The following is a 26,789-nucleotide window of genomic DNA, read 5'->3' on the forward strand; positions in this document are numbered from 1 at the left end:
CCCAGGTATGTCCTGTCCACAAAAAGCAGGACAAATCCAATCCGACCAATTACCACCCCATCAGTCTACTCTCAAACATCAGCAAAGTGATGGAAGGTGTCGTCGACAGTGCTATCAAGGGGCACTTACTCACCAATAACCTGCTCACCGATGCTCAGTTTGGGTTCCGCCAGGACCACTCGGCTCCAGACCTCATTACAGCCTTGATCCAAACATGGACAAAAGAGCTGAATTCCAGAGGTGAGGTGAGAGTGACTGCCCTTGATATCAAGGCAACGTTTGACCAAGTGTGGCACCAAGGAGCCCGAGTAAAATTGAAGTCAATGGGAATCAGGGGGAAAACTCTCCAGTGGCTGCAGTCATACCTAGCACAAAGGAAGATGGTCGTGGTTGTTGGAGGCCAATCATCTCAGCCCTAGGACATTGCTGCAGGTGTTCCTCAGGGCAGTGTCCTAGGCCCAACCATCTTCAGCTGCTTCATCAATGACCTTCCCTCCATCATAAGGTCAGAAATGAGGATGTTCGCTGATGATTGCACAGTGTTCAGTTCCATTCGCAACCCCTCAAATAATGAATCAGTCTGAGCCTGCATGCAGCAAGACCTGGACAACATCCAGGCTTGGGCTGATAAGTGGCAAGTAACATTCGCGCCAGACAAGTGCCAGGGAATGACCATCTCCAACAAGAGAGAGTCTAACCACCTCCCCTTGACATTCAACGGCATTACCATCGCCGAATCCTCCACCATCAACATCCTGAAGGTCACCATTGACCAGAAACTTAACTGGACCAGCCAAATAAATACTGTGGCTACAAGAGCAGGTCAGAGGCTGGGTATTCTGCGGCGAGTGACTCACCTCCTGACTCCCCAAAGCCTTTCCACCATCTACAAGACACAAGTCAGGAGTGTGATGGAATATTCTCCACTTGCCTGGATGACTGCAGCTCCAACAACACTCAACAAGCTCGACACCATCCAGGACAAAGCAGGCCATTTGATTGGCACCCCATCCACCACCCTAAGCATTCACTCCCTTCACCACCGGCGCACTGTGGCTGCAGTGTGTACCATCCACAGGATGCACTGCAGCAATTCGCCAAGGCTTCTTCGACAGCACCTCCCAAACCCGCGACCTCTACCACCTAGAAGGACAAGAGCAACAGGTACATGGGAACACCACCTGCACGTTCCCCTCCAAGTCACACACCATCCCGACTTGGAAATATATCGCCGTTCCTTCATCGTCGCTGGGTCAAAATCCTGGAACTCCCTTCCTAACAGCACTGTGGGAGAACCTTCACCACACGGACTGCAGCGGTTCAAGAAGGCGGCTCACCACCACCTTCTCAAGGGCAATTGGGGATGGGCAATAAATGCCGGCCTCGCCAGCGATGCCCACATCCCGTGAACGAATAAAAAAAGATGAGAGCGCTACCAACTGAGACACAGCTAACACGATACAGAGAGCAACATAGACTCAGGAAAGACCAATGCTCAATCTGCTAACTGCAATGTCCAGGATGAAGTCTCGATGTAATCCCTCCTTGACATAGACCTACAGCAAAAGATTGGCCAGCTCTTTCAGAAGGGTGACAGGATGTACGTGACATGGAACTGTGATACTGAGAAGGAATAGGGGCGTCCTCTGAGGACAGGGCAGAGACAAGTTGCTGGAGCTAAACAGCTCTGGGAAGTCTAACTACCTGTCAGTGATAGTATGTCACATAAGCACAAAAGGGTTAGCACTAAAATAGTTTTTAAAGCAGTGCATTTAAAAGATTCAAAGCCACAGATCAAAGACTAATATTAATCTAGGGTTACAAAAGAGAAATGATTAAGAATGAATAATTCTAAATCTTCCATGTATTTTTTGTTCATTTATCACTCCTGTTTCTTACAGTTTTTGAACTGTACGCCTGATCATTTTCTACAGTAAACTATCCTGGTGTCTGACCAGCAGGTGGCAGTGTAGGAAGGCTGAAGTATCTTTTCTCAGTGTCTGTCCAATGACCTCTGTAATAATGGTCCTGTGAGTTTAAAGGGACGATCGCACCAAGCTAAAGTATCTTGCAAACCAATTAGTTACACTCGGCCCATTATGTCCGTGCCATCTCTTTGTGAGAGCAATCCAAAACTAATCCCAAGGTCCTACTCTCTCCTCATGGCCCTGTGCTATGTTTGATGCTCCACTGAACTTGCCCCTCTCGGCCCTCTTAAGCTCCGCAGGTTCTTCCTCCTTCCTGCTTTCTCACTGTGTTGAAGTCACAGTCTTCCACTCTAAAGTATCCTTTCCCGGGTCCTCAAACCCGTGTAACTCCTTACCTCCCTCAGTCTTTCTTACTCCTAAAAAGTAGCCAGGCTTTTGAAATCCTAGTTAGGTAACTCTTCTTAAACAGGCTAGCATGTGCTGCGCAGTCAGCGTTTTGGGGCTTGATTCCCATTTGCGGATTAAAATCAGTGCAGGACCACTCCCTTGCCCCTCGAGACCAATCCTGCCTGTCGAGTGATTCTGGCTGCTGCACACTGTGGGTCACAAATCCCGTCTGCAGCAGCTGAATCACTTCAATTAGCAAGAGAACTGGGAGAGGGAAGGGAGAAATGAATGGGAGAGAGGGATATGAAGGGAGAGAGAAGGGGGGAAATGAAGGGGAGAGGGAAGGAGAAAAAGGGGAGAGGGAAGGGTGGAAATGAAGGGAGAGAGAAGGGGGAAAGAGGGAAGGGTGGAGACGAAGGGGTGAGAGAAGGGGGAAAAGGGGAGAGGGAAGGGTGGAAATGAAGGGAGAGAGAAGGGGGAAAGAGGGAAGGGTGGAAACGAAGGGGTGAGAAAAGGGGGAAAAGGGGAGAGGGAAGGGTGGAAATGAAGGGAGAGAGAAGGGGGAAAGAGGGAAGGGTGGAAACGAAGGGGTGAGAAAAGGGGGAAAAGGGGAGAGGGAAGGAAGAAAATGAAGGGAGGGTGGAAGTGAAAGGAGAAGACATAAAAGGGAAGAAAGGAAAAGCTGGGAGCAGTGGAAGCCAGGAGTGACACTTGGGGCAGGAAGAAACCTGTAGTAGTGCAGTGGGGGGAGGAGAGGGAGGAGACCAAGAGCAGACTTTTATGGGTGGGGGAGAAGCCGGTGCCAGATAGAATTCAAGGGTTTTGGGGGGGCAAAGAGTACCAGTTTTAAACGGGGTGGAGAAAGAATAGGGCCAGTTTCAATGAGGAAGGGGATAGATGAAGAGTATCGGTGGGATGGAGTGGGATTGAAATTCTAGGTTGGATTGAAATAGGAGAAGACTGCCAGAATGAACTGAGGGGGTGAGAGGGAGAGAATAATGAAGTATAAAAGTGTTGAAAATTAACCAAAATGTCTCCAGACTCCCTAGAAATGCACCACAAGTTGGCACAACATATCATGGGCTTATAATCAGGGATCTTCTTGAGTTATCTTTTTCGGGAGCTGTGCTAGCTTTTACAAGTTTTCTATGTTTTTCAGGTAAGACTTCTTGATTGACTGGGACCTCTCAGGCCTGTGGCTGTGCTCCAGATTCCCAAGTAGGGGGCCAGACCGGCACATTCTGGGTGCACTGCGTCTATCCAGTGCTGAGAAGAAGGAGTACCAGGAAAATCAGCTCCACCTAGTCTTCACTGCATCTTTCTGATGTCCTGCACCATGAACCATGGCTTTTCACCGATGTTTTTCAGTTTAAAAAAACGGTTTCCCAATGCCCTCTGTACTAAAGGCCTTGACTAAAGGTCTCTACCCCTGCCTCAGCCCATCTGCTGCTTCAACCCTCATCTGTGACTTTGTTACCTCTAGACTCGACTATTCCAATGCTCTCCTGGCCGGCCTCCCACCTTCCACCCTCCATAAGCTTCAGCTCATCCAAAACTCTGCTGCCCGTACCCTATCTCACACCAAGTCCCGTTTATCCATCACCCCTGTGCTCGCTGATCTACATTGGCTCCCGGTCTAGCAACACCTTGATTTTAAAATTCTCATCCTTGTTTTCAAATCCCTCCATGGCCTCCCCACCCTCCCTATCTCTGTAACCTCCTCCAGCCCTACAACCCTCCGAGATCTCTGCGCTCCTCCAATTCTGGCCTCTTGTGCGTCCCCGATTTTAATGGCTCCAGCATTGGCGGCCGTGCCTTCAGCTGCCTAGACCCCAAGCTCTGGAATTCCCTCCCTAAACCTCTCCGTCTCTCTACCCGTCTCTTCCTCCTTTAAGATTCTCCTTAAAACCTGCTACCCACTTTGACCAAGTTTTCGGTCACCTGTCCTAATATCTCCCTATGTGTCTCAGTGTCAAATTGTGTTTGATGACGCTCCTATGATGTGCCTTGGGATGTTTTTACTGCATTAAAAGTGCTATATAAAGGCCTCCACCTGTTGTTGTTGTTGACCTACCGTCCTCTAACGTTGTAGCAATGATTTCCTGTGAGGAAGGCCCAGTACCCGCCCGGTTACAGGCCTGGACCACCACTCCATACTGCGTAAACTTTTTCAGATTGTCCAGGGTATAGACCTCGCTGTCGCCTGTCGTCTCCATGCTGATGATGTTGAACTGGTAGTTCCCACCCGTGCTGTACTCCCGATAACCAATCTGATAGCCGCGGATTAATCCATTCTGCAGGTGTTTCTTCGGAGCCTGAGGAAATGGCAGGGGAAAGAAAAAGAGCACACACACAGTTATGATTCAAATCGTGCGTTTCCGCACACTGATAGGCGAGGCCTCTTTCGGGGATGCATGCAAAGTGTTTGCCGCGACGCACGTTGCTCCTGTGAGGGATCGGGCCTCCGTCCCCACTGTTGTGGTTTCCTGCACTACTGCTCCGAAGCATCCGCTGCTCACTATTTACAGCAAAATTGCAAACATGTGGCAAACTCCTTAGAGCCGAGAAGGTTAAGGGAAGATTTAATGGAGGTGTTCAAAATGATGAGGGGATTTTGATAGTGTAGAGAGGGAGAAACTGTTCCCACTGACGGGAGGGTCGGTAAGCAGAGGACACAGATTTAAGGTTATTGGCAAAAAAGCCAAGGAGGAGATGAGGAGAAATTTTGTGACGATCTGGAATGCGCTGCCTGAAAGGGCGGTGGAAGCAGATTCAATAGTAACTTTCAAAAGGGAATTGGATCAATACTTGAAAAGGAAAAATTTGCAGGGCTATTGGGAAAGGGCAGGGGAGTGGGGCTAATTGGTAGCTCTTTCAAAGAGCCGGCACAGGCACGATGGGCTGAATGGCCTCCTCCTGTGCTGTATGATTCTATGATGTGTATCAAGAATTTACAGCTTCACTGTAAAAAGCAAACAGTGGAAATCTTCCCCTTCCACCAGCAGCAAGAGCCCTGTTCAAAGTGAGTTTGGAGGTTTCTCCAATACAGTTAAAAAGAGAAGACTTGCATTTCTAGAGCACCTTTCACAACCTCAGGACATCCCAAAGCGCTTTACAGCTAATGCAATACTTTTGAAGTGTAGTCACTGTTGTAATGTAGAGAAACATGGCAGCCAATTTGGGCACAGCAAGATCCAACAAACAGCAATGTGATGATGACCAGATAATCTGTGTCTTAGTGATGTTGGTTGAGGGATAAATATTAGCCAGGAAACCGGGTGGGGGAAACTCCCCTGCTCCTCTTCGAAATAGTGCCATGGGATCTTTTACGTCCTCCTGAGAGGGCAGATGGGGCCTCGGTTTAACGTCTCATCCTCCGACAATGCAGCTCTCCCTCAGTGCTCTGAGTGGGTGGGGGGGCCACAGGATAAAACTGCTGATAATAAAAATTGGCAGTTTTACTCGACTCACAAGGGGGAGTGGGAGATGGAAGTATCTGACTGGTGTAGTTAGGGCTGTCCTTCTGAGCATGGCTTAAGGCTTGTCAATGAAGCAGAGTAGAGGGAAGTTAACTTTACAGCTAGCAATGCTACACCTGACCTACAAATAATTGATACAGCCTGGAGAACTGGTCCATTACCCAGTACTCACACTCTGAATCCTGATTTTGGACGGACGTCTCTGGAGATTAAAACTGAAGAAAAAAAAGAAGCCTCTCCAAAGTGCGTTGTCATTTGCACAACAAAATTAATTTGCAAAACTACACCTGATAGTTCAGCTCTTCTATCAACCAGGTCTTCAAAAAATGCATTAATAAATAAACCCAAAATCAACCTGTGTACTGACAAAGCAATATTGGGCCTTGTTACACACATCACTCGTTATGATAAAAGATCCTGAATACGGTACAAAAATAATTAGGAAGAACCATTACATGAGTGGGAAGTGAGTGACAGCTCTGTCAGATTTAATTTAAGATGAATATTAGTGAAACAACGTGGAAAAGAAACCCTACCATGATTTTCTTTACACAGACATACACAATAGGGTTGCCAACCTTCCAGGATTGTCCTCATGTCTCCGAGAATTGACGATTAATCTCCAAGACACTGCCACGAGCAACCCGGGAGAAAAATCACAGGGGCAATAAAAAAAATTGCGTGAAACCTTTTCATTTTCTTTGAACATTTATTGGTTATAAAAATATTGGAGACGGGATGAAAAGGCTGTTTGACTGACAGTCAAGCATCATCCAATCGGATAATTAAGAGCCTGTTTACCTTCTGATTGGTGTGGGCAGACGGGGCACCGCGAGGAAGGTCATGTTTGGGTGACCAATAGTGGGAGAGTGGGGGCGGGACTGTTCTAGGCAGGAGGTCATGTGATGAAACCTCCAGGGATACGTCCAGCCAGAGTTGGCAACCCTAATACACAAGTACACACATGGGGTCAGGTGAAGAGACTCTACTGATTGTCTTTACGTAGACATAGACAGGTACACACACAAGGTCATTATAACCTTGGGTAGTAAACTGGTAGAAATGAAAATTGAGTGGGTTCTGTATTGGGCGGGCGATTGGCTTCTCCAGGTTATCGCCCATACTTTGGTTTTCAGGGTTTCATTTGAATAGAGCTTTACATATTTTGTTGCACTGAATATCACAATATGTAACAGAAAGAACCATAGATAGGAGGTGAACAATACAAAGGAAATGGAAAGAAAACGAGGAAAGGGTGGGGACAGACAAAGTGATCAATTTAAATCTGGAAACAAATAAACCAAAATATTTGGCTGGTGCCTTGGTTTAGAATATATTTACCAAGGTACAACCTGGGCATCAGTAAATATACACGCATGCAGATTCCTTCCCTAAAATAATTGTATTCTCACTGTATAAGCGTAATGCTGTAATCAAAAAGCAGGGAGAAAATAGATAATGTAACTTTGAGTAACCAACATTGAGGAGTTTATTAAGAAGGTATAATCGTTTTTGAGTTTTATTCGCAATTGCACCCAACGTCATTATCAGGCACTTCTAAGTGAGGCATAGCGTGACTTATATACAGAGTAAAGTTCCTTGTACTCAACTTCAGAAATGACCTTAATCCCGACAGTAGAGAAGTGCCTACTGAGGTGAATGAGCACGTAGTAACTCACAATGCCACCCAGTCCCATCTATTGAGACGAAAAGACAGTGCAGTAACCCACTGTGCCGCCCAGTCCCCCTATCCAGGTGAAAGAGCAGTACAGTAACCCATTTTACCACCTTTCCCTCTATTCAGGTGAAAGAGCAGTGCAGTATCCCGCTGTGCCACCTAGCCCCACTTACTGAGGAGAAAGGGCAGTGCAGTATCCCGCTGTGCCACCTAGCCCCACTTACTGAGGAGAAAGGGCAGTGCAGTATCCCGCTGTGCCACCTAGTCCCACTTACTGAGGAGAAAGGGCAGGGCAGTATCCCGCTGTGCCACCTAGTCCCACTTACTGAGGAGAAAGGGCAGTGTGCCCTGGTTGCGTTAAACCTTCAGTCCTCGTGCAGTGTAACGGTCGATCCGTGATATCCATGTCTTTCAAGGGGCAATGAAAATCTATAACCCCAGATACAGTTGGTGATAGTTTCAGCTGACAGGGAGAGAGTGTTCTGCTGACAAAATACCACACTCCTTGTCCCAAGTTATAAATGCACTGTTGCCTTTTGAATAGGTTAACAATGGATATCCTTTAACACAATTCCTTTAGGACTGGTTTACAAATAATACAAAACAAAAAATCTTCGCACTGTCACTATAGACAGTGACCAGAGGAACTCTGATCCCAGTCAGGGGAAGGCATGAGTAAGGAGGCCACCAGCCGCTCCATTCTTATGAAAGAGTTAGAGTAATGGTTACACTCAAATTCATTTACCTTCCAAGTCACTTTGATACTCTGAGAAGACAGAGATTCCAACACAACATCGATGGGTGGGCCGTCCGGGGCTAAAGAGAGAGTTTAAAACAAGAAAAGGGAAAGGATCAGCCACACTGACGAAATGGAACTGAGAAGCCAGGCTTCTATAAACGATAAGGCCACGAGCCACAGTGAAACCAAACCACCTGGGTGAGCAGTCCTAATTTTGTCCCTCTCTCCTCACATGGCACTGAGCACACGCCTCACACACACTTACCCCTCTAACAAACCAAAATATATCACCACTAATACACACATATTACCATCACACACAAATATACTGGCAGCTGTCTTTAGATATTTTCTGAGGCCTGCACTAAATATAACAAGGTGATATTCAGGTTCTGCTCCCAGCATCTTCCTCCGTTCCTCTCGCTGCTTTCACTCGAGCAGCGGAATGGAAGAGCACAAGAAAACACAGACCACATGACCACCCCTAGCCGATCGACAGTTCAATCCCACTCTCTTCCAGATTATTTATCCAACTCCTATTTAAATAAGTTAATGAAGTCAGGCTCAACTGCTTTTACTGGGAGTGTCTGTAGTTTTGCGCCCACAGACGACGGTTAATAGTCTGCTTATATCTAACATCGTCTGCTGTAGCCTTAAAAAGAGGCAAATTTGCGACTGATATCAGGAAGTTCTTCATGTCAAGAGTGATCCACACATGGACTTCTGGGTAGGATAGTGAAGGCAAAAACCTTGGAATCTTTCAAGAGACAATTGGCTGCTGGAACAGATGGGGTACACTCTAGGGTTTTCTGGATGGATGGGCTAAAACAGGCCCAAATGAACGTCCTGTCACATATTTATCTTTTGATCTCATAATCTATGTTTCTCAGCATTTAAAAGACCTCAGTCAGGCCCCAAGGCTGAATTCCAAAAATATTAGGTTTAAACATCCAATCCTGAAACATTATCATGGCTTATTCACCGGTAGTTTTATAATATATTTTTGAGGGTTTTAAAAATAAAGTGTGGGGTCGGGTATTTTCTGGTTTAATATTGGATGTGGCCCAGTTCCCCTCCTGCTCTCACTTACAAGGGGGCCGAAAAATATTAAAGGTACCTTTCTCGGCGGGGTCCAGGCCATGACCCAGGGGGAGTGCCGCCATCGATGAGGCACTGGGTTCCTGTGAGGATAGAGACGCAGGAACTCCCAACGTTGTGACTCTCCACCCCCGGCCCCAAACCCTTCTGCAACATTGGAAGCTCCTGCCTCTGGCATACTCGTGGTCCGTGTGATCTCCTGGACTGGTTTCGATTGCCTGCAATCGAGGGGGCCTGAGAGGAATTTTCCACAGCTTTTTTCCCCCTTTTTTCCCCTAGTTTTGTTTGCTTCTCCCAGGTGATTACATAGCTGCGATGGAGGCGGGGGAGGGGGGGGGCGCATGTGGGGATAGGAGGTGTTTAGTCAGGATGCTCCAGCCATCATGAGTGTGGGGCAGGCTTGATGGAACAGCTGGTTTTTCCCTACCCGTCCTTTCCGTATGTTTGTTAAGGCCCTGTGGATTTCTCACACTCTTGCTGGAGATACAGCACAGGGTCCTGGATTGTTGGCACCTGACGTTTCTTTCTGTCTATAAGACGCTTGGCAGCCACAAGCCGTTTACACAATCAAAATGATCATTAGTCTGCAAATACATCATTGCGTTGCTTGTGCATTTTTGCCAATGATAATATTGGGTGCTGTAATGGTAGAAATGATGCTTGGGGTTTTCAGAACTGAGCAATACTGAAAACATTAATAGTCCCTTCTGCAAAACAAAGAATTAAAAACAACATAAGGATGGAACATCAGCACCAATCGCTAGGGGCACAGTATATGACTTGGGGACAAATTCACCGATCACACGCTCCCAGTGGGGAGCTACAGTCGAGGGGAGCGTGGTTCACATGTAGGGCTACAGCACTGCACTGCTGGTACTCCCCTCAAGCACAATTCCCTCCAGGGAGCAAAAGATTGGCTTGAAAGAGAAGGCTGCCAAAGGCAGAAAGGGACGACATACTTGAAAGTAACTGGAAAGGCAGCGAGCAATGTTGTTCGAAGGTGCCAGAGGAGACAAAATAAACCAATTAACTTGATGAAGGCTTAAGGAAAATGTCTGGAGTCTGAAGTAATTTTGGGTACGAGGATGAAAAGGAGAGACAAGTGGGAAGCAATTTGAAAAGTGTGTTAGTATTAAGTTAATATCTTAATGAAAATGTCATGCTGTGGAACATCAGCAAGTCCACCTTCTCTCTGGAGCTCTCTCCTTAAACCCTGCACCTCACTAACTTTCTCCCTAACTTCTAACACCTTCTCAATATATATCTCTTTAACCACACATTTGATCACCAACAACAACAACTTGCATTTATGTAGCGCCTTTAACATAGTAAAACACCCCAAGGCGCTTCACAGGAGCGTAATTGGACAAAATCTGACACCAAGCCACATAATTAGGACAGGTGACCAAAAGCCTGGTCGAAGAGGTAGGTTTTAAGAAGCGTCTTAAAGGAGGAGAGAGAGGTGGAGAGGCGGAGAGGTTTAGGGAGGGAATTCCAGAACTTAGGGCAGCTGAAGTCACGGCCGCCAATGGTGGAGCGATTAAAATCGGGGGTGCACAAGAGGCCAGAATTGTACATTTATTTCTTTACTAAGGCTCACCATCCATTTTCCCCACGTGAAGTGTCCTGAAGAATTTACTAAGTTAAAGCTGATATAAAAAGCTGATGTCAGTTGAAGTAACCACGAGGCTGTCAGAGTTTCGTAAAAACCCAACCGGTTCACCGATGTCATTGAGGGAAGGAAACCTGCCATCTTTACCCGATCTGGCCTATACGTGACTCCAGTCCCACACCAACGTGACTGACTCTTAACTGCCCTCTGAAGTGGCCTAGTGAGCCTCTCAATGGTATCAAAAACACTACAAAGAGAAAACCATTGGGGGAGCACCTTCGCCACATGGACTGCAGTGGTTCAAGGGACGGCTCACCACCACCCGCCACCTTCACAAGGTCAACCTGGGATGGGCAATAAATGTCAGTGAAGCCCAAATCCCGAAAATGAATGAAATAAATCAATGCAAATTGTTGTTGAACAGAGAAAATGCATTTTGGTGTAAATACAGCTTGCCCACATTCATTCAAAGAAACAGAGAGACAAAGCAATCCTTTATATCGGAACATAAGAACATAAGAAATAGGAGCAGGAGTAGGCCATGCGGCCCCTCGAGCCTGCTCCGCCATTCAATAAGATCATGGTTGATCTTCGACCTCAACTCCACTTTCCCGCCCGATCCCCATATCCCTTGATTCCCCTACAGTCCAAAAATCTATCTCTGCCTTGAATATACTCAACGACTCAGCCCTTTGGGGTAGAGAATTCCAAAGATTCACAACCCTCTGAGTGAAGAAATTCCTCCTCATCTCAGTCTTAAATGGCCGACCCCTCATCCTGAGACTGTGACCTCTAGTTCTAGACTCTTCAGCCAGGGGAAACAGCTTCTCAGCATCTACCCTGTCAAGCCCCCTCAGAATCTTATATGTTTCAATGAGATCACCTCTCATTCTTCTAAACTCCGGAGGGTATTTAATATTTTTTTTTGGTATGGCGATTATTCTCAACCAACCCTCTCCCCGCCTCCCCCACTCCATCTGCAAAAGAATAATACATTCACAAACTAAATGCTGTCAGTTTGAAGTAAACTGCCTCAAGGTCAGACCGAACAGGGAGGCTAAATGTTTTGCTCAAGAAAATCTAATCTGACGGTAGGAGCAGGATAAAACGTATCAATCCACTATGACTGAGCAAAGAGAAATCCTTCTCCCTTAGCTGCTCTGCCGATCGATCAGTGAACAGGCCCGATGGTCCACAGCATGATGTCAGTGTCCAGCCCTTTCAGTGTGATTGGATTCCTCTTCAATCACTGTGATAAGGTTCAATCAGACTGATACATGGGGTTTTTACTGCACCGCTACTGATTGATTAGAGAGCAAGACTTTCACTGCACTGAATAGGAAAGACAGAGCCACCACACACACACACACACACACACACAATCAAACACAATCAATCAGATGCCCAATATGGAACTGCGGAAGGACCCCGGTGACCGATGGATCATTAAGAACATTATGTGGACAAACCGCCAAAGTGCTATAATTAGATGTTTCGGCAATAAAACAAAGGTGGTCACAACCAGTGTCATGTAATTTGGAGTGGGGGAGAGAGGTAGGGTGCACAGGGATCTTGAGAGTGAACTCAGCAAAAGGTTATAGCACATCTAATGATATTAGCAGTTTCACAAAAGGCCTTACATCGAATCTACAACACAGAAATAGGCCATTCGGCCCAACTGGTCCATGCCGGCGTTTATGCTCCATACGAGCCTCCTCCAACCCCACTTCTTTATAGTCCAACAGCTTTATTGGACTATAACCTGGTGTTGTAAGACTCCTTACATTTGTCCACCCCAGTCCATCACCGGCATCTCCACATCACAACCCCGCTTCATGAACCCTTTCAGGTAGGTACAACATAAAATTATCAGAGCCAGAATGATCACCTGGACTACTTTTGATAGCCTATGAGGGGGGAAGGTGGGGGGGGGGGGGGGAGTTGGAGAGGAATTCCCCAGATTTTTTTTCCCCGATCAAATTGGCCTGGGTTTGTATCTGTTTTTTCTCGCCTCTCCCAGGAGATCACATGGTTTCGGGTGAGGCGGGGAGTGTGTATATCACGATACACGAGGTATCACAATTGTGTGGGACAGGCTGAACAGTGGGAACCCATCTAGAGATTTAAATTAGCACCCATTAATTAGGTTTCCCTAGTGGTAAGTGTGCCGCCCAGTGTGGGATTGAGTCTGTAGGCCACGGAGGTCCTGGGCTCCATTTGTGATCTGCGTTCAGTTTGATCATTTCAGTTAGGGCGGTGGTACAATCGACCTTAGTGTCCCAGAGCTATGAAGTGGCAGATTAAGTCAGAGATCCCAGTCTTGATCACCATTCAGTGGTCCCTAATGGAATGCTCAACATGGGTAGGATGAGGACAGGGTCATCGATGATGGCCCCTGCATGGTCAAGTGGCCTTGCAACACTCATTTTCTTTACAGCAGGGGACACTTAAAAGGATATGTTGATAGGGTTAGATGAAGAAGGGTGGGAGGGGGCTCGTGTGGAGCATAAACACCGGCACGGACCATTTGGGCCGAATGGCCTGGTTCTCTGCAGTATATTCAATGCAATTCTATGTAGCTGGCAATTTGGGATTGAAGTGTCGATGTCCATTTTAGACCTCTTACCCCTACCACCTCAGCTACTCACACCTTTTTCTTTCTTATGTCTTTTATTATGCTTAAACACGCCTTTTTATTTTCCTTTCCCTTCGTTTTGTTCTGATCTTATTTAAACGTTGTTCGCTTCTCAATCTTCCAGTTCTGAAGGCTCTACCCCCAAAACGCTAACTTGTCCGTTCTCTCTCAAGATACCGACTGACCTGTTGTGTGCTTCTGCACATTTTCGCTTAAGAAATTTTAACCCTTCTTTTGCTGTAATGCGCAGTGAAGTAGTTGGGAGGAGCTGCACAATCAATAAAAACAGAGGGATGCCCTGGATCCATCAATCACCCAAAAAAAAAAACCCATCTGGTTCCTTCTTGAATTTGCTGATGCCACCCAGGCTCCCGCAGCCCCCAAGTCAGCCTGTTCCACGCATAAACCAACCTAAGATAAACAAGTGATAAGGAGACCGTGCCTAACCCCCTTCCCCCACACGAGCACAGTTTGGCTGCTCTTTGTGCCTTCTGTATATGGACTGAAGACCAGAGAAGGCCCGAGCGGTTAGCTCCTCGACCTTTGACCTTTTACCTGCTTCATCTGTGGTGATGGTGAGCTCGTTGCTGGCCTCGCTCTTTCCGATGCGATTCTTGGCGTACATGCGGATGTTGTAGGTGGAAGATGGGTGCAGGTCAATGATTGTTGCCTGGTTTAACTGAGGTGAGACATCTTTTGTCCTTTGCACTGCTTCCCAGGAATCTGCAGGACACAAAGAAGACAATTCTGCTTTGAAAAATTTGTGAAGCGTTGTGGTTTGGCATTTTTACGGTGAGATGATTTATTTGGGTGAATTTTTTGCATTCATCAAAATGGATGTCAGTGCTGGCAAATGGAACACTATTCCAATTTTTTTTCACTTAGTGTCGTCATCAAAGTCCCGATTTTAACCTAACCCGCCCGGCGGGAAGGAGCGGGTTCAGGTCGGAAGGCCCATTTTACACACTGCCTGATTTTACGCTCCATTGAAGTCAACGGGCATCCCACCTGAACCCACCCCGATCCAGCTGGGCGGCTTAGATTAAAATCGGGGGCTCAAGTCTTTCCAAGCCAAGGATAGCACGGCTAGATGCAGAAAGAAAGCTCACTCGTCACTGCCCATGTCAATGTGTTATATCCCGATTTCTTGAGTTCGCTGCATTGCACCAGGTGTGAATGTTTCTACTTGCATTAGTGGCCTGAGTGAGATTGCCAATTTGTGCCAAATGACGGTTAGTTCTGAGCTATGGACTCACACCCACTCCAAACTCATTCCCATGGGATCCTTGCAGCTGGCAGAAAGACATTCGCCCTACCAGCCTGGGGTGAATTTGAACCCAAGTTCCAGATGTGACAAGACAGTGCCTCGTCCCGGGAGCTGTTTTTAAAGCCATGATGAAGCAAAAAGCCTCTTCTGAAAAATGATCTCCTTTTAACAACTGTTGAATTTCGGATGATGCCATCTTAATGTTAGGGGGAGCTGGGGAGGGGCTTAGCAATCACTTGTGTTTCCTGGTTCTTGGCCGCAGGTTAACAAACCAGGAAACAGAACTGTTCAGCGCTGCAATGGGGTACAATATGAGGGGAAGCTGATTCGAGAGGGGAATAAACTTAATATAAAGGGGGACGAAATGAAAAATAAAAGAAGGCACTTGCCTTTAAGAGTGTTCCAATTAACCAGTACGTAGGGCACGTTCACACGGCCTCCAGCAAGGATGTCCTTTTATAATGACTGTGTGATACCTGAATTGCTAAACATTGCTTCTGAAAGCAGCTAACACACAACTTCTGTTACATTAGCCCTTGGGTTTTATAATATTCATAAGGTTAATGTAACTGACACTAAGTATTTACAGCCTCAAGGCATTGACAGCCTAAAAAAACCCCTCCGCTGAATAATCAATGATGACACCATGTACTTTCAGAGGGGAAAATTGTACAAATGCGAGTGATAAAAGTGACTGATTTAAAAGAACGAAACGGGACGACCATTGCTACGTGTTTGTCTCCTTCAAATGACGAGAAGATATCAGTCTTGATGTACAGAGCTGACGACTAGAAAGGTCTTCCTCAATTTGCACTGAAGAGGAACATTGTGGAAAGCCTATTTTCCCTGATTCCAAGGCAGACACAGTACTGAGAATCAGCCTCCCCACCTCCACTGTCTCCAGGGTTGCCAACTCTGGCTGGACGTTTTCCTGGAGGTTGTCACATGACCACCCGCTTCCAAGCGCCCCGCCCCCCCAAACTCTCACCATTGGTGACCCGACACGTCGATTCCCATGCCAATTGGATAGCGAAAAGACTATTTGTTGTGTAACTGGATGATTCTTGACCGTCAAACCGCCTTTTCTCCATCCCCAATATTTTTATAACTAACAAACGAAAGTGTTCGCTCCTATGATTTTTCTCCAGGGTTGCTCACAGCAGTGTCCTGGAGATTAATCTTTAATTCCTGGAGACTCCAGGACAATCCTGGAGGGTTGGCAACCCTAACTGTCTCACTGCAGCCCAACAGGGCCTGAGTGTCGGCCATTTTGTAAGATGTCAGAACATGAGAGCGAGGGTGCATATATTGATGAAATATGCAGTGAGTGTGATACTATTAAATATTAAGAGGAACAATGTTCCTGTGTATAATAGGAGGAAAAACTGTGATAACTGGAAATGCAGGGCACCTCCGTCAGCACCTGAAAAGAGAAAAAGGTTCATGTATTTTACATAGAGGCATTTTGTCAAACTGTGAATTCTGGTTAAGGAACTTTGCTGCAAACGTTAACCTGTCCTTCTTCAGATGCTGGTAGACCTGCTGTGTATGTCCAGTATTTTCTGTGTGTTATTATATGATGTGTACTGCAGTCAGGGAGGGTGTGAAGCGGGAGGTGAGGTATTATTTCAGCAGCTAAAACTTAAAATAGCCGCCTCTCTTTCCTTTACTGGGAACGTAACAACTAAAACCTCTTTTCTGGATCCTACAGGGCCGATGGGCAGTTTAAACTGACTGCAGCGACTTACCCCACCCCCCCCACCACCCCAACTTCCTCCCCCACTTCCTCCCCCCACCGATCCTGCTGCCTTCTTGCGAGTTGCAATTTTAACCAGGCGAAAGGGCCGCCTGCAAGAAGGCAGCGGGGTCCTTCCCTAAACATGCAGATTGGGCTCCGATGATGGCATCGAGACCCAACTCTAATTTTAACCCAAGGCCTGTGTGAGGGAGCCATCAACATGGCAGCAAGAGGAGCAGTGTCCAGAAGAGGCCCTGAATGGTGAGTTTAATTTAATTTAATTTTTTTGTTTCCTTGTGGGCCAGGAGGAGTAGGAGTGCCTCTCCAGACACTACAAAGAAACCTTGGGTCTGCCTTTCTGCCCTTTCCCCACATCCCCAACAGCGACGTCCTCCTGACCGCAGAACCAATTATTTACCTGAGTGCCAAGGACGGGCGGATGGTTCCTTCGGGTCCCCGGGTGTGGGCCTTCCGCCTCCTGAAACTCTGCTCCCACCTGCCGGCCAACGAGCGCCGGGTTTGGGTGGGAGGCTGAAGGAGCCTACACAGATATGGCCTGGATGCTAAAATCTCCTGGGCTTCACCCTGGAGAGGGGGCCGGTAGGTTTGGCGTCTTCCTCGGCACCCTTCCCGCGACCCCCTCAGCCAAGTTAAAATTGGCTCTTTGGTTTGTGGAACTCACCTGACTTGTTCTTGCATTCAATGTCAAAGCCGGTGATCGGGCTGTTCCCATCGAAACCCATGCTCCACCTCAAAGCAATGCTCCGAGCTCTCACCTCACGAATCTCAATCTCTGGAGGATCCGGGGGTTCTGCAACACCGCAGGAAGAAATAGTTCAGAAAAAAGGAAGTGCACTCATACAGACTGATTCATTTGTGATTTGTTATGTTGTATTCAAACTTTGTGAAAATTCTTCATTTTAAGTCTTTGCTAGAAATGAACGTTTAGTGTTTAACAACGTGTTTATATCTCAACTGTAAGTAGATAAGAACAATTTCTGCCATGTAAGCATTGGGAAGTCTGAAGCCATTGTCTTCGGTCCCTGCCATAAACTCCGGTCCCTCGCCACCAATTCCATCCCCCTCATCGACCACTGTCTCAGGCTGAACCAGACTGTTCGCAACCTCGGCATCCTATTTGACCCTGAGCTGAGCTTCTGACCCCATAGCCTCTCCATCACCAAGATGCCTACTTCCACCTCCGTAACATCTCCCATCTCCGCCCCTGCCTCAGCTCATCTGCTGTTGAAACCCTCATCCACGACTCGACTATTCCAATGCTCTCCTGGCCGGCTTCCCATCTTTCACCTTCCATTAATTTGAGCTCATCCTAAACTCTGTTGCCCGCATCCTAACTTGCACCAAGTCCCGTTCACCCATCACCCCGCTGCTCGCTGACTGACATTGGCTCCCGGTCCACCGACATCTTGATTTTAAAATTCTCATCCTTGTGTTCAAATCCCTCCATGGCCTCACCCCTCCCTATCTCTGTAACCTCCTCCAGCCCAACAATCCTCCGAAAACTCTGCATTCCTCCAACGCTGGCCTCTTGTCCATCCCCCACTTCCTTTGCCCCACTATTGGCGACTGCGTTAAAGCAAGGCCCTGTCTGCCCTCTCAAGTGGACATAAAAGATTTCATGCCACTATTCAAAGGAGAGCAGGGGAGTTCTCCCTGTTGTTCAGGCCAACATTTATCGCTTAACTGTGTACTGCTGTACACCACAGAGTAACTCTGTATATTGCACTATACCGTTGAGTAACCCTGACTGCGTGGTTCATTGTACAATCTGGAGACCTTGGGCTGCTGTGGAGTGAGAATACCAGGTGAAAGTACAACCGTGAGATGATCTGGGGCTACAGGGTGTTGAGGAGCCAACTTGCTTCTCTGGAGAATGACAGCGCATCGTTTCGCACCTACCGTTCCCCAAACAATGTCCTCCTGATAATTACCGGGCAGTCAGATGATAGTGGAGGCGAGGCTCTGCCACATAAGGGTGCAGAGGGAAGACTGTCAGGCTGGTGACATTGAACCAATCTCACACAACTCTCTGCAGATGATGACAAAAGTAGCATTGGTAGAGGACTAGGGGCAGGCCTCTTGCTGGACTGGGGTATTGGCATGTGGAATGATGTGTGGAGGTAATTGATCTCCAAAGTCAACTTTGTGAATCCCCCACTTCCTTCGCTCCACCATTGGTGGCTGTGCTTTCAGCCATCTAGGCCCTAAGGTCTGGAATTCTCTCCCTAAACCTCTCTACCTCTCCCCCTTGCTTTAAGATGCTCCTTAAAACCTAGCTCTTTGACCAAGTTTTTAGTGACCCATCCTAACAACTCCTTCTTTGGCTCGGTGTCAATTTTTGGTCTGATTACGCTCCTGTGAAGTGCCTTGGGCGCTATTTAAATGCTAGGGGCAGGTATCATGGTGGACTGGAGAATGGCACGTGGTACAAGGAGTGGAGGTAATCGAACTCCAAAATTAACTTTGTATTGGGGAGAATAATAACATGTGACAAAGCTTTACAATTTACCTTGCACAGTGAGCTGTATCAACCCTCGGTCCTCTCCATATGAGTTAATAGCATGACAGGAGAAAAACCCTGAATCCCCTCGCACCGTTGGGGTAATCTGAAGAGAAAAGAAATGGAACAAACATTAGACAAAAATTGCCACTGCTGGAAATTTGAAATAAAAATAGAAATAGACTGCAGGTTAATCAGCATCTTAAATGGGAAAGGACAGGCTAAAATTTGTGGTAGGCCACTCTTCATCAGAACCTTGACATTAGTTATTTCCCCAATAGAACCGTAGAAATTTGCAGTCGGCTCTTTGGTCCATTATGTTATTACGAGCTCTTTTCTAGAGCAACGCAAAAACTAATCTCACTGGCCCACACTCTCCCCATAGACCTGTGTCTTCCTTTGCCTCAAATATTTATTCGATTTTCTCTTGAAAGATGACTCACCCACTCCCTGTGATAAAGCATTCCATCCTTCAATGACCCTCTGCATAAAGAAATTTTTCCTGACCTCTCTCCTCACTCTTCTTAGTGGCAATTTTAAAATTAATGACCTCCTCATCACTGAACCCTCAATCCCTCTGTCAAAATCCACATAATTATAAGAGCCTCGACTAGACCGCCTCTTAGCTTTCTTTGCTCGAGTGGAAACAATCCCAGCGTCTCAAGTTTCTCCTCAAAGTGGAAGGGCCTGAACTTAATTCTTGGCGTCCAGATGTTGTGGCAAGAATTCATTTTACGGCACAGAATATTTTTGGCAACATTTTGTGTACTAATTGTGTTCTAAAAGGTTTGGTGCTCAGTCATTTTCGAAGTGATGTGAGTGTTTTGAGTCTTTCTCATTTGTAACTCAATGCAAAGCGTGTCGGTGGCAATTAATATACAGAAAGGTTTTCACCACTGTGGAAAAACTTGACATTGTGTTTGCGCTAGTGCTTTTTTCTGAAAGAAAAGACAATTAGTTGCATCTACAAGAACAATATTCAACGAAACACAGACTCTGAATTGTGCAGTGTAGTTTATTCATTCAGACTCTAGAGGGGGAACTTGGGGTTTTCTGTTGGGAGAAGGACCACATGGTGATTGTATCACTTGCAACAACCAAGGACGATTCCTGCAAATGAATAGTCAGTGTTTATAATGACAAAGTAAGGTTGCCAACCCTTCTTTTGTCTGGGAGTCTCTTGAGATGGGGCGTAGATCTCCCGGGCACTGCTGCTAGCAGTCCTTTAAATTTCTCGGCACAGTACCACCACTCCCCCCCCCCCCCCCCACCCCGCTTCCTCCCCACCTTGGCAAAAGGAGCACCCTTTCCCCCGCTTAGGGGTGACCGAAAATGGGACCAGCTGGTGGAAAACAGCTGTGAGTCTGGGGGGTGGAGGAAGAGAGGGATGGGCCTAAATTTTTACTTGGAGCTGGGACGACGCCGGGGGTGGGGAGGAGGGGGGTGGGTTCCTGATGGCAAACCCGGAAGCATGGGTTTCCCGGAAGTCCTTACAATTTTGAGGTAAGGACGTCTTTTATTTTTTTTTTGTCGCTTTCCCGCCTGACAGGCCAGCCTGATTGACAGGCTGGTCTCAGTCTGGCGGGAGAAGAGGAAGGAAGTGGATGAGAGAAGGTAAGTCTTAGGTGGGGGTCGGACATGGTGTGTGGAGAGGGTCGGGAGTCATGGAGAGTCGGGGTCAGGAGTCATTGGGGGTCAGGGTCGAGGGTCATCAGGGTGTCGGGGTCCGGTGACGTCGGGGTCATCGGAGGTTGGGGTCGGGGGTCACCGGGGGTGGGTCGGAGATCATGGGGGGTTGTAGATCGTAGTGGGGGGTTGCTGCAGGTAAGCTTGTTGGGCCTGGGGATACACTCCTTCTCCTCCTGGCCCACAGTCTGTGCTATAAAGGCACCTGCCTGTAGTTTCGGGCCTTCTTGCCTCCTCCCACGTGGCGTGAAGCAGAAGGCCCGGGAATCCCGGCCTCCAGGAGTTAAAAACAAAAAATGGAGGCCCGCAGCCTCCTTGAAAGCTTTTAGTGACCGACCTGCCTCCTAAGGGCGGGTTGGTCGCCCGTCCCTTGTCCTGCCTCCGTTAAAACCGGAAAGCCTCCTGCAGGTTGGAGGTGGGTTGGGGGCGGGTTTTAGATTTTAAACATTTTTCCTGCCCCCCCCCCCCCATCCCCAACCCACCCATTTTTCCGAGTTAAAATTAGGCCATGGAGCAAGGAGAGGTATGGGATTGGGTTGGAAGAGAGTGACCGGGGACTAGGGTGCAGGGGATTGTGATTAAGGCTTGGAGAGAGAAGTGTGGGTGACTGGGGAATGGGGGCAGAGCGATTGGGGCTCGGGACAAGGGGAGAGAGTGGCAGTGTTGGGGGAGAGGGGGAACGGGGGGTTAACAGAGAGGGAGCCTGGGGAATGGGCTCGGGGAGAAAGGATGACTGGGGATTAGCTGTAATTCGAAGCTTATGCCCCCTTGTTCTTGATTCCCCCTCACCAGAGGAAATAGTTACTCCGCATCTACCCCGTCGAATGCTTTTGACATTTTAAACACCTCGATCAGATCACCCATCATTCTTCTGTACTTAAGAGTTTATGGCACCTGTCCTCATAATTTAACCCGCTGGGCCCCAAAAATTCTAAGGAGAATTGTGAGGCACTCTAGGGTGAGATTTGAAGAGGAGTCAGAGCAGTGCAAGCCAAGCTTCTTAGCACACATACACAAGCTGCTGCGTGTACGCACAAGGCAAAATTGCAGGGGCATTTTGGGGCGATGTTAGAAGAGCAGACAGGGAGCAAGGGATGTACATTATACATTGCTGCACATTGTGACACAAACGCACACGCAGTACAAAACTGCAGGGCATTGTGGGGAAAGCTTAAAAACACATACCAGGCATTGCAGGAAATACCGAGTTTTGTTGGTAAACACTGACACAGCACTACGAACGCTGTTTGTCAGCGTGAAACACTGTCGGTTGGCGTGCGTGCATCAAATAACTTGCTAAGAATAGCAGCAGCGGGTGCAGACGCCTCCCTAGCCTCATACAGTTCTACAGAAGCCTACCCTGTGACCTGAATTCACCGTATTATAGTTTGAGAGGTAAGTGTGCAGGTTAACACGCAATGGGTTACGTTTTAGTTTTAAAAGAAATCACACACACAACGCAGGCTGGCTGGAAGCAAAATAGTGCTGGTCTGCTGAACACTCCTTCAGGAAGGCTGACAGTGATGGTGAGTGACATTCCAGTTTACACGTACATCTAATTAAAGATAACATCTATTAATATTTCTATACTGAAGCATGAAGTGAATTTATATCCTACTGTTTGAAAAGGCAAGCCAATAAAACCACATTTTATTCAAAGGAATAGAATACAGGGGCATGTTTTAAGTGTTAGCTCTCCCAGTGCCGAGCTTTGTGGGACAGGAGAGCATATTGGCAGATGAGTGTGCAAATCACAGTCTGCCTGATCTTCCATCCAAATGGATTAGAATGGCCTCCGGAGTACCTCATAATTCACCTGCTCTAGGAACATAGAGACAGGAGTAGGCCACTCAGCCCCTCGAGCCGGCTCCCCCATTCAATTAGATCATGGCTGATCTGCACCTCGACTCCATTTACCCATCTTAGCTCCATGTCCCTTGATACCCTGACCCGACAAAAATCTATCGATCTTAGTCGTGAAAGCTTCAATTGTCCCAGTTTCAACAGCCTTTTTGGGGGGTTGGGGGGGAGCGAATTCCAGATTTCCACTACCCTTTGTCTGGAAGAAGTGCTTCCTGATTTGCCTCCTAAACGGCCTAGCTCTAATTTTAAGATTATGTCCCCGCTGGTCTTGATTTTCCCCACCAGAGGAAATAGTTTCCCCCCATCTACCCTATTGAATCCTATTGAACACCACCAACAGATCACCTCTCACTCTTCTATACTCTGTGCTGGGAATGCTAGCTCATCAAATATCCACCACAAATAACATTTAGCGACAGGTATACTGGAAAGTGATGGGCTTGTTGGGTTTAACAGTCCTATCCTATTCCTAAAAAAAAATCTTCTATTCTTTGTGCAGAAGTTTTAAAAAAAAATTGATCTTGCAGCTTAAATCCCATATATTGTTAGAATTTCTAGGAGTAAATCCGTGAAGGGTTAATCATTTAAACCGAGAGACTTAATTGCATTGCCAGTGAAATTGATTTTCTTTCCCTTTCTCCTCGCCGTGATTGGGAGAAAATTGCCAGAGGCTTCAAAACAAAGGTCTGAGGCACTTTCTGAAACAGCGGTGACAGGGGTCAGGATAGGATGTTGTTATAGTAACTGTGTCAAAAAAAATTTCCACTCGCTGCCAGCGTGATTGAGGTAGAAAAGGGAGTAAAATAAGACGCTGCCATAGTTCTGAAGCATTGCAAGACCCAAGAGAAAGAGGGGGAAAAAAAGCAATTGGTTGAGAGATCAAAGAAGCACATCAATTATTGTTTAGAATATTCAATAGGTTAACATTAAAGTAGATGCTTTGTGTTTCCATTGATATTTTTCCTCCTTTCATTTATGTAAACTGTGGCCTCTCTTGGACAATGCAAGTGACTTGAGACTGGTCTATGGGCTTTGTTGATGCAATCCTAAGGTGAGCAGGCGCAACACTTGGATTTCGTGTTTGGTCATTGAGAGTTAGCGGGCTCTTAAAATTTACAAAACTAACTTTTTTCCCCTCTCCGGTCTTCTACACACAAAGGGTTGTGGAAGTTTGGAACTCTCTTCCGCAAACGGCAATTGATACTAGCTCAATTGCTAAATTTAAATGTGAGATGGATAGCTTTTTGGCAACCAAAGGTATTAAGGGATATGGGCCAAAGGCAGGTATATGGAGCTAGATCACAGATCAGCCATGATCTTATCAAATGGCAGAGCGGGCACGAGGGGTTGAATGGCCTACTCCTGTTCCTATGTTCTCTCCTCTTCCGATGGTGCTGACTCAAGCTGGAAATATGGTTCCACGATGCCAGGCACTGTTTGGTACCTAACCTTACGTGACCATTCTTCATGTGGGCTATTCGATAGCCCGATCCTATCCTCATCCAATGCTCACCTCACACAGTACAAGTCACTGGATAGAGGTCAGCTGAGTAACACAAACTGGGGTCTGTACACATCCTTGCCCCTCTATTCTGAGCACTTTCACTGTGCCACTGTAATCGACTACCCGAGCAATCAGAATTTACGTTTAGTCAGAGGATAATGATGTATTCTCAAAATACTGGCCTTCAATGGGCAGTAAATAGTGCCTGAGAGTGCAAGTGGGCTTTGCTAAGTGAAAGCCTGACAGACTGTTGAAAAGTGCTCAATTTCTGTTAAAAACTATACATTTGAATAAAAAATATCCTGAGACAGTCTGCCTACAACAATCCCTCACTGCCCACTCCTACTGTTGTATCTGTAAACATGACAGTGCCCTGGAACTTTCAATCACATGAACTCCTTTCCCTTGACATAACCAATGTCAGTACTTCAGCAATGTATTTACGATCAGGTAAGAGGTTTAATTCTGAGAAAAATACCCAGCGAGGTCACTAATGAGCTGCTCTGCACTTTAAGCAGAAACAAGCTCATGCTGGAAACAAGAATCAGGTCGGGGGGGGTGTTCTCCGACAGTGTGATCACCGCAAGTGGAGCAAACCGCATACAAGTTCAGGGAGAACATTTTTCTTAATTTCTCTGGGCCTTTTGGCCAAGGACTATTCTTTTGTTTAATCCCATCGGTTACGCGGAGAGACTAGCGAAGCTGGGATTGTTCTCCTTAGAGCAGTGAAGGTTAAGGGGAGATTTAATAGAGATGTTCAAAATTATGAGGGATTTTGATAGAGTAAATAAGGAGAAACTGTTTCCACTGGCAGGAGGGTCGGTGACCAGAAGACACAGATTTAAGATGATCAGTAAATGAAACAGAGGGGAGATGAGGAGAATTTTTTTAAGCAGCAAGTTGTCATGATCTGGAATGCACTGCCTGAAGGGGTGGTGGAAACAGATTCAATAGTAACTTTCAAAAGGGAATTGGATAAATACTTGAAAAGGAACATTTTTCAGGGGTTTGGGGAAAGAGCAGGGGAGCAGGACTAATGGACAGCTCTTTCAAAGAGCCGGCATGGGCAAGATGGGCCGAATGGACTCCTTCTGTGCGGTATGATTCTATCATAATCCCAAATTTTTCTGAGACACATACCATGCACTATCTGAAAGGCTGAGGGGAGGGTTATTGGGATTCTGTCAATGCTGCTCTGTAACCAGCCAGTAGAAAGTGTGATAGAACATTATAGGGTGCCTCTGCTTCCAGTTTCTACTACTCTCTGTTGGAATGCAAGCCTTTACTTGGCTGCCTCTCTCATATGATGTGGAGATGCCGGTGATGGACTGGGGTTGACAATTGTAAACAATTTTACAACACCAAGTTATAGTCCAGCAATTTTATTTTAAATTCACAAGCTTTCGGAGGCTTCCTCCTTCCTCAGGTGAACGAAGGAGGAAGCCTCCGAAAGCTTGTGAATTTAAAATAAAATTGCTGGACTATAACTTGGTGTTGTAAAATTGTTTACATCTCTCATATGACGTTACTGAAATTGAGACCTTGATGAACAGGAAACGGAATGAATGGATCTGTGTCCCACCACTCTTGCCTACAGCTTACTGCAGTACCAACATGGTATGGCATTGAATCTCCTCCATTGCAATCTCTCCTTATTGAAATACATTTCCTCATTGGATTCAAATATATAAATGCAAAGAAAGACTTGAAAAATTAATGCTGTTTTCATTAGAACAGAGGAGAGTATGGGTTGACTCGATAAGAGGTTTTTAAAATTATCAATGGATGGGACAGAGTAGATAGAAACAGATTGCTTCCAATGGTTGAGGGGGTCTAGAACAAGGGGACATAGATATAAGATGAAATGTAAGAGGTTTAGGACAGGCAGCAGGAGAAACTTTCTTTTATTTACACAGAGGGTACACCAAAAGCCATCCTGCTTACCTTTTCTCCCTCCTAAGAAAGATAATCATTAGTTGGTCATTAGATTTTTATAGGAACATAGGAACAGGAGTAGGCCATTCAGCCCCTCGTGCCTGCTCTGCCATTTGATAAGATCATGGCTGATCTGTGATCTAGCTCCATATACCTGCCTTTGGCCCATATCCCTTAATATCTTTGGTTGCCAAAAAGCTATCTATCTCACATTTAAATTTAGCAATTGAGCTAGTATCAATTGCCGTTTGCGGAAGAGAGTTCCAAACTTCTACCACCCTTTGTGTGTAGAAATGTTTTCTAATCTCGCTCCTGAAAGGTCTGGCTCTAATTTTTAGACTGTAAAAATAATATGCAAATACCTTCATTTGTTTCAGTTTGTTAAGCATCAGTGGGTATCATAGCAGATATAAGAGTTGAGGACACCACTCTGTGGGCTTGATGCATGATGACCGTTGAAAGAATTTTTAAGTTGTCACTCTTGTGTTCAAATCCCTCCATGGCCTCGCCCCTCCCTATCTCTGTAACCTCTTCCAGCCCTACAACCCTCCGAGATCTCTGCACTCCTCCAATTCTGGCCTGTATCTCCACCATTGGTGGCTGTGCCTTCAGCTGCCTAGGCCCTAAACACTGGAATTCCCTCCCTAAACCTCTCCGCTCTCTCTACCTCTCTCTCTTCCTTTAAGAGGCTCCTCTTTGACCAAGATGTCCTAATATCT

At 46.6% G+C, this 26,789-nt stretch overlaps 1 protein-coding gene and 1 long non-coding RNA gene across 2 annotated transcripts in view; one reads left to right on the plus strand and one right to left on the minus strand.

Moving 5' to 3' along the window:
* The window catches only part of LOC137326854 (cell adhesion molecule DSCAM-like), a 449,662-nt gene that overhangs the window by 77,377 nt on the left and 345,496 nt on the right, over positions 1-26,789 (minus strand). Inside the window, exons 13-17 of the mRNA XM_067992234.1 lie at positions 19,092-19,188; positions 17,244-17,372; positions 14,112-14,279; positions 8,218-8,288; positions 4,390-4,630 (exon numbers count right to left, since the gene is read on the minus strand). Of these exons, the coding sequence (XP_067848335.1) occupies positions 4,390-4,630; positions 8,218-8,288; positions 14,112-14,279; positions 17,244-17,372; positions 19,092-19,188 (706 nt within the window). The remainder of the gene's footprint in view (positions 1-4,389; positions 4,631-8,217; positions 8,289-14,111; positions 14,280-17,243; positions 17,373-19,091; positions 19,189-26,789) is intronic.
* LOC137327463 (uncharacterized) lies at positions 96-4,363 on the plus strand. The gene is made up of 2 exons (XR_010964489.1): positions 96-1,600; positions 3,475-4,363. It is a non-coding gene; the product is annotated as an uncharacterized lncRNA (long non-coding RNA).

The sequence above is a fragment of the Heptranchias perlo genome, chromosome 11 (genome assembly GCF_035084215.1).
Source record: "Heptranchias perlo isolate sHepPer1 chromosome 11, sHepPer1.hap1, whole genome shotgun sequence".
Classification (NCBI taxonomy): Eukaryota; Metazoa; Chordata; class Chondrichthyes; order Hexanchiformes; family Hexanchidae; genus Heptranchias; species Heptranchias perlo.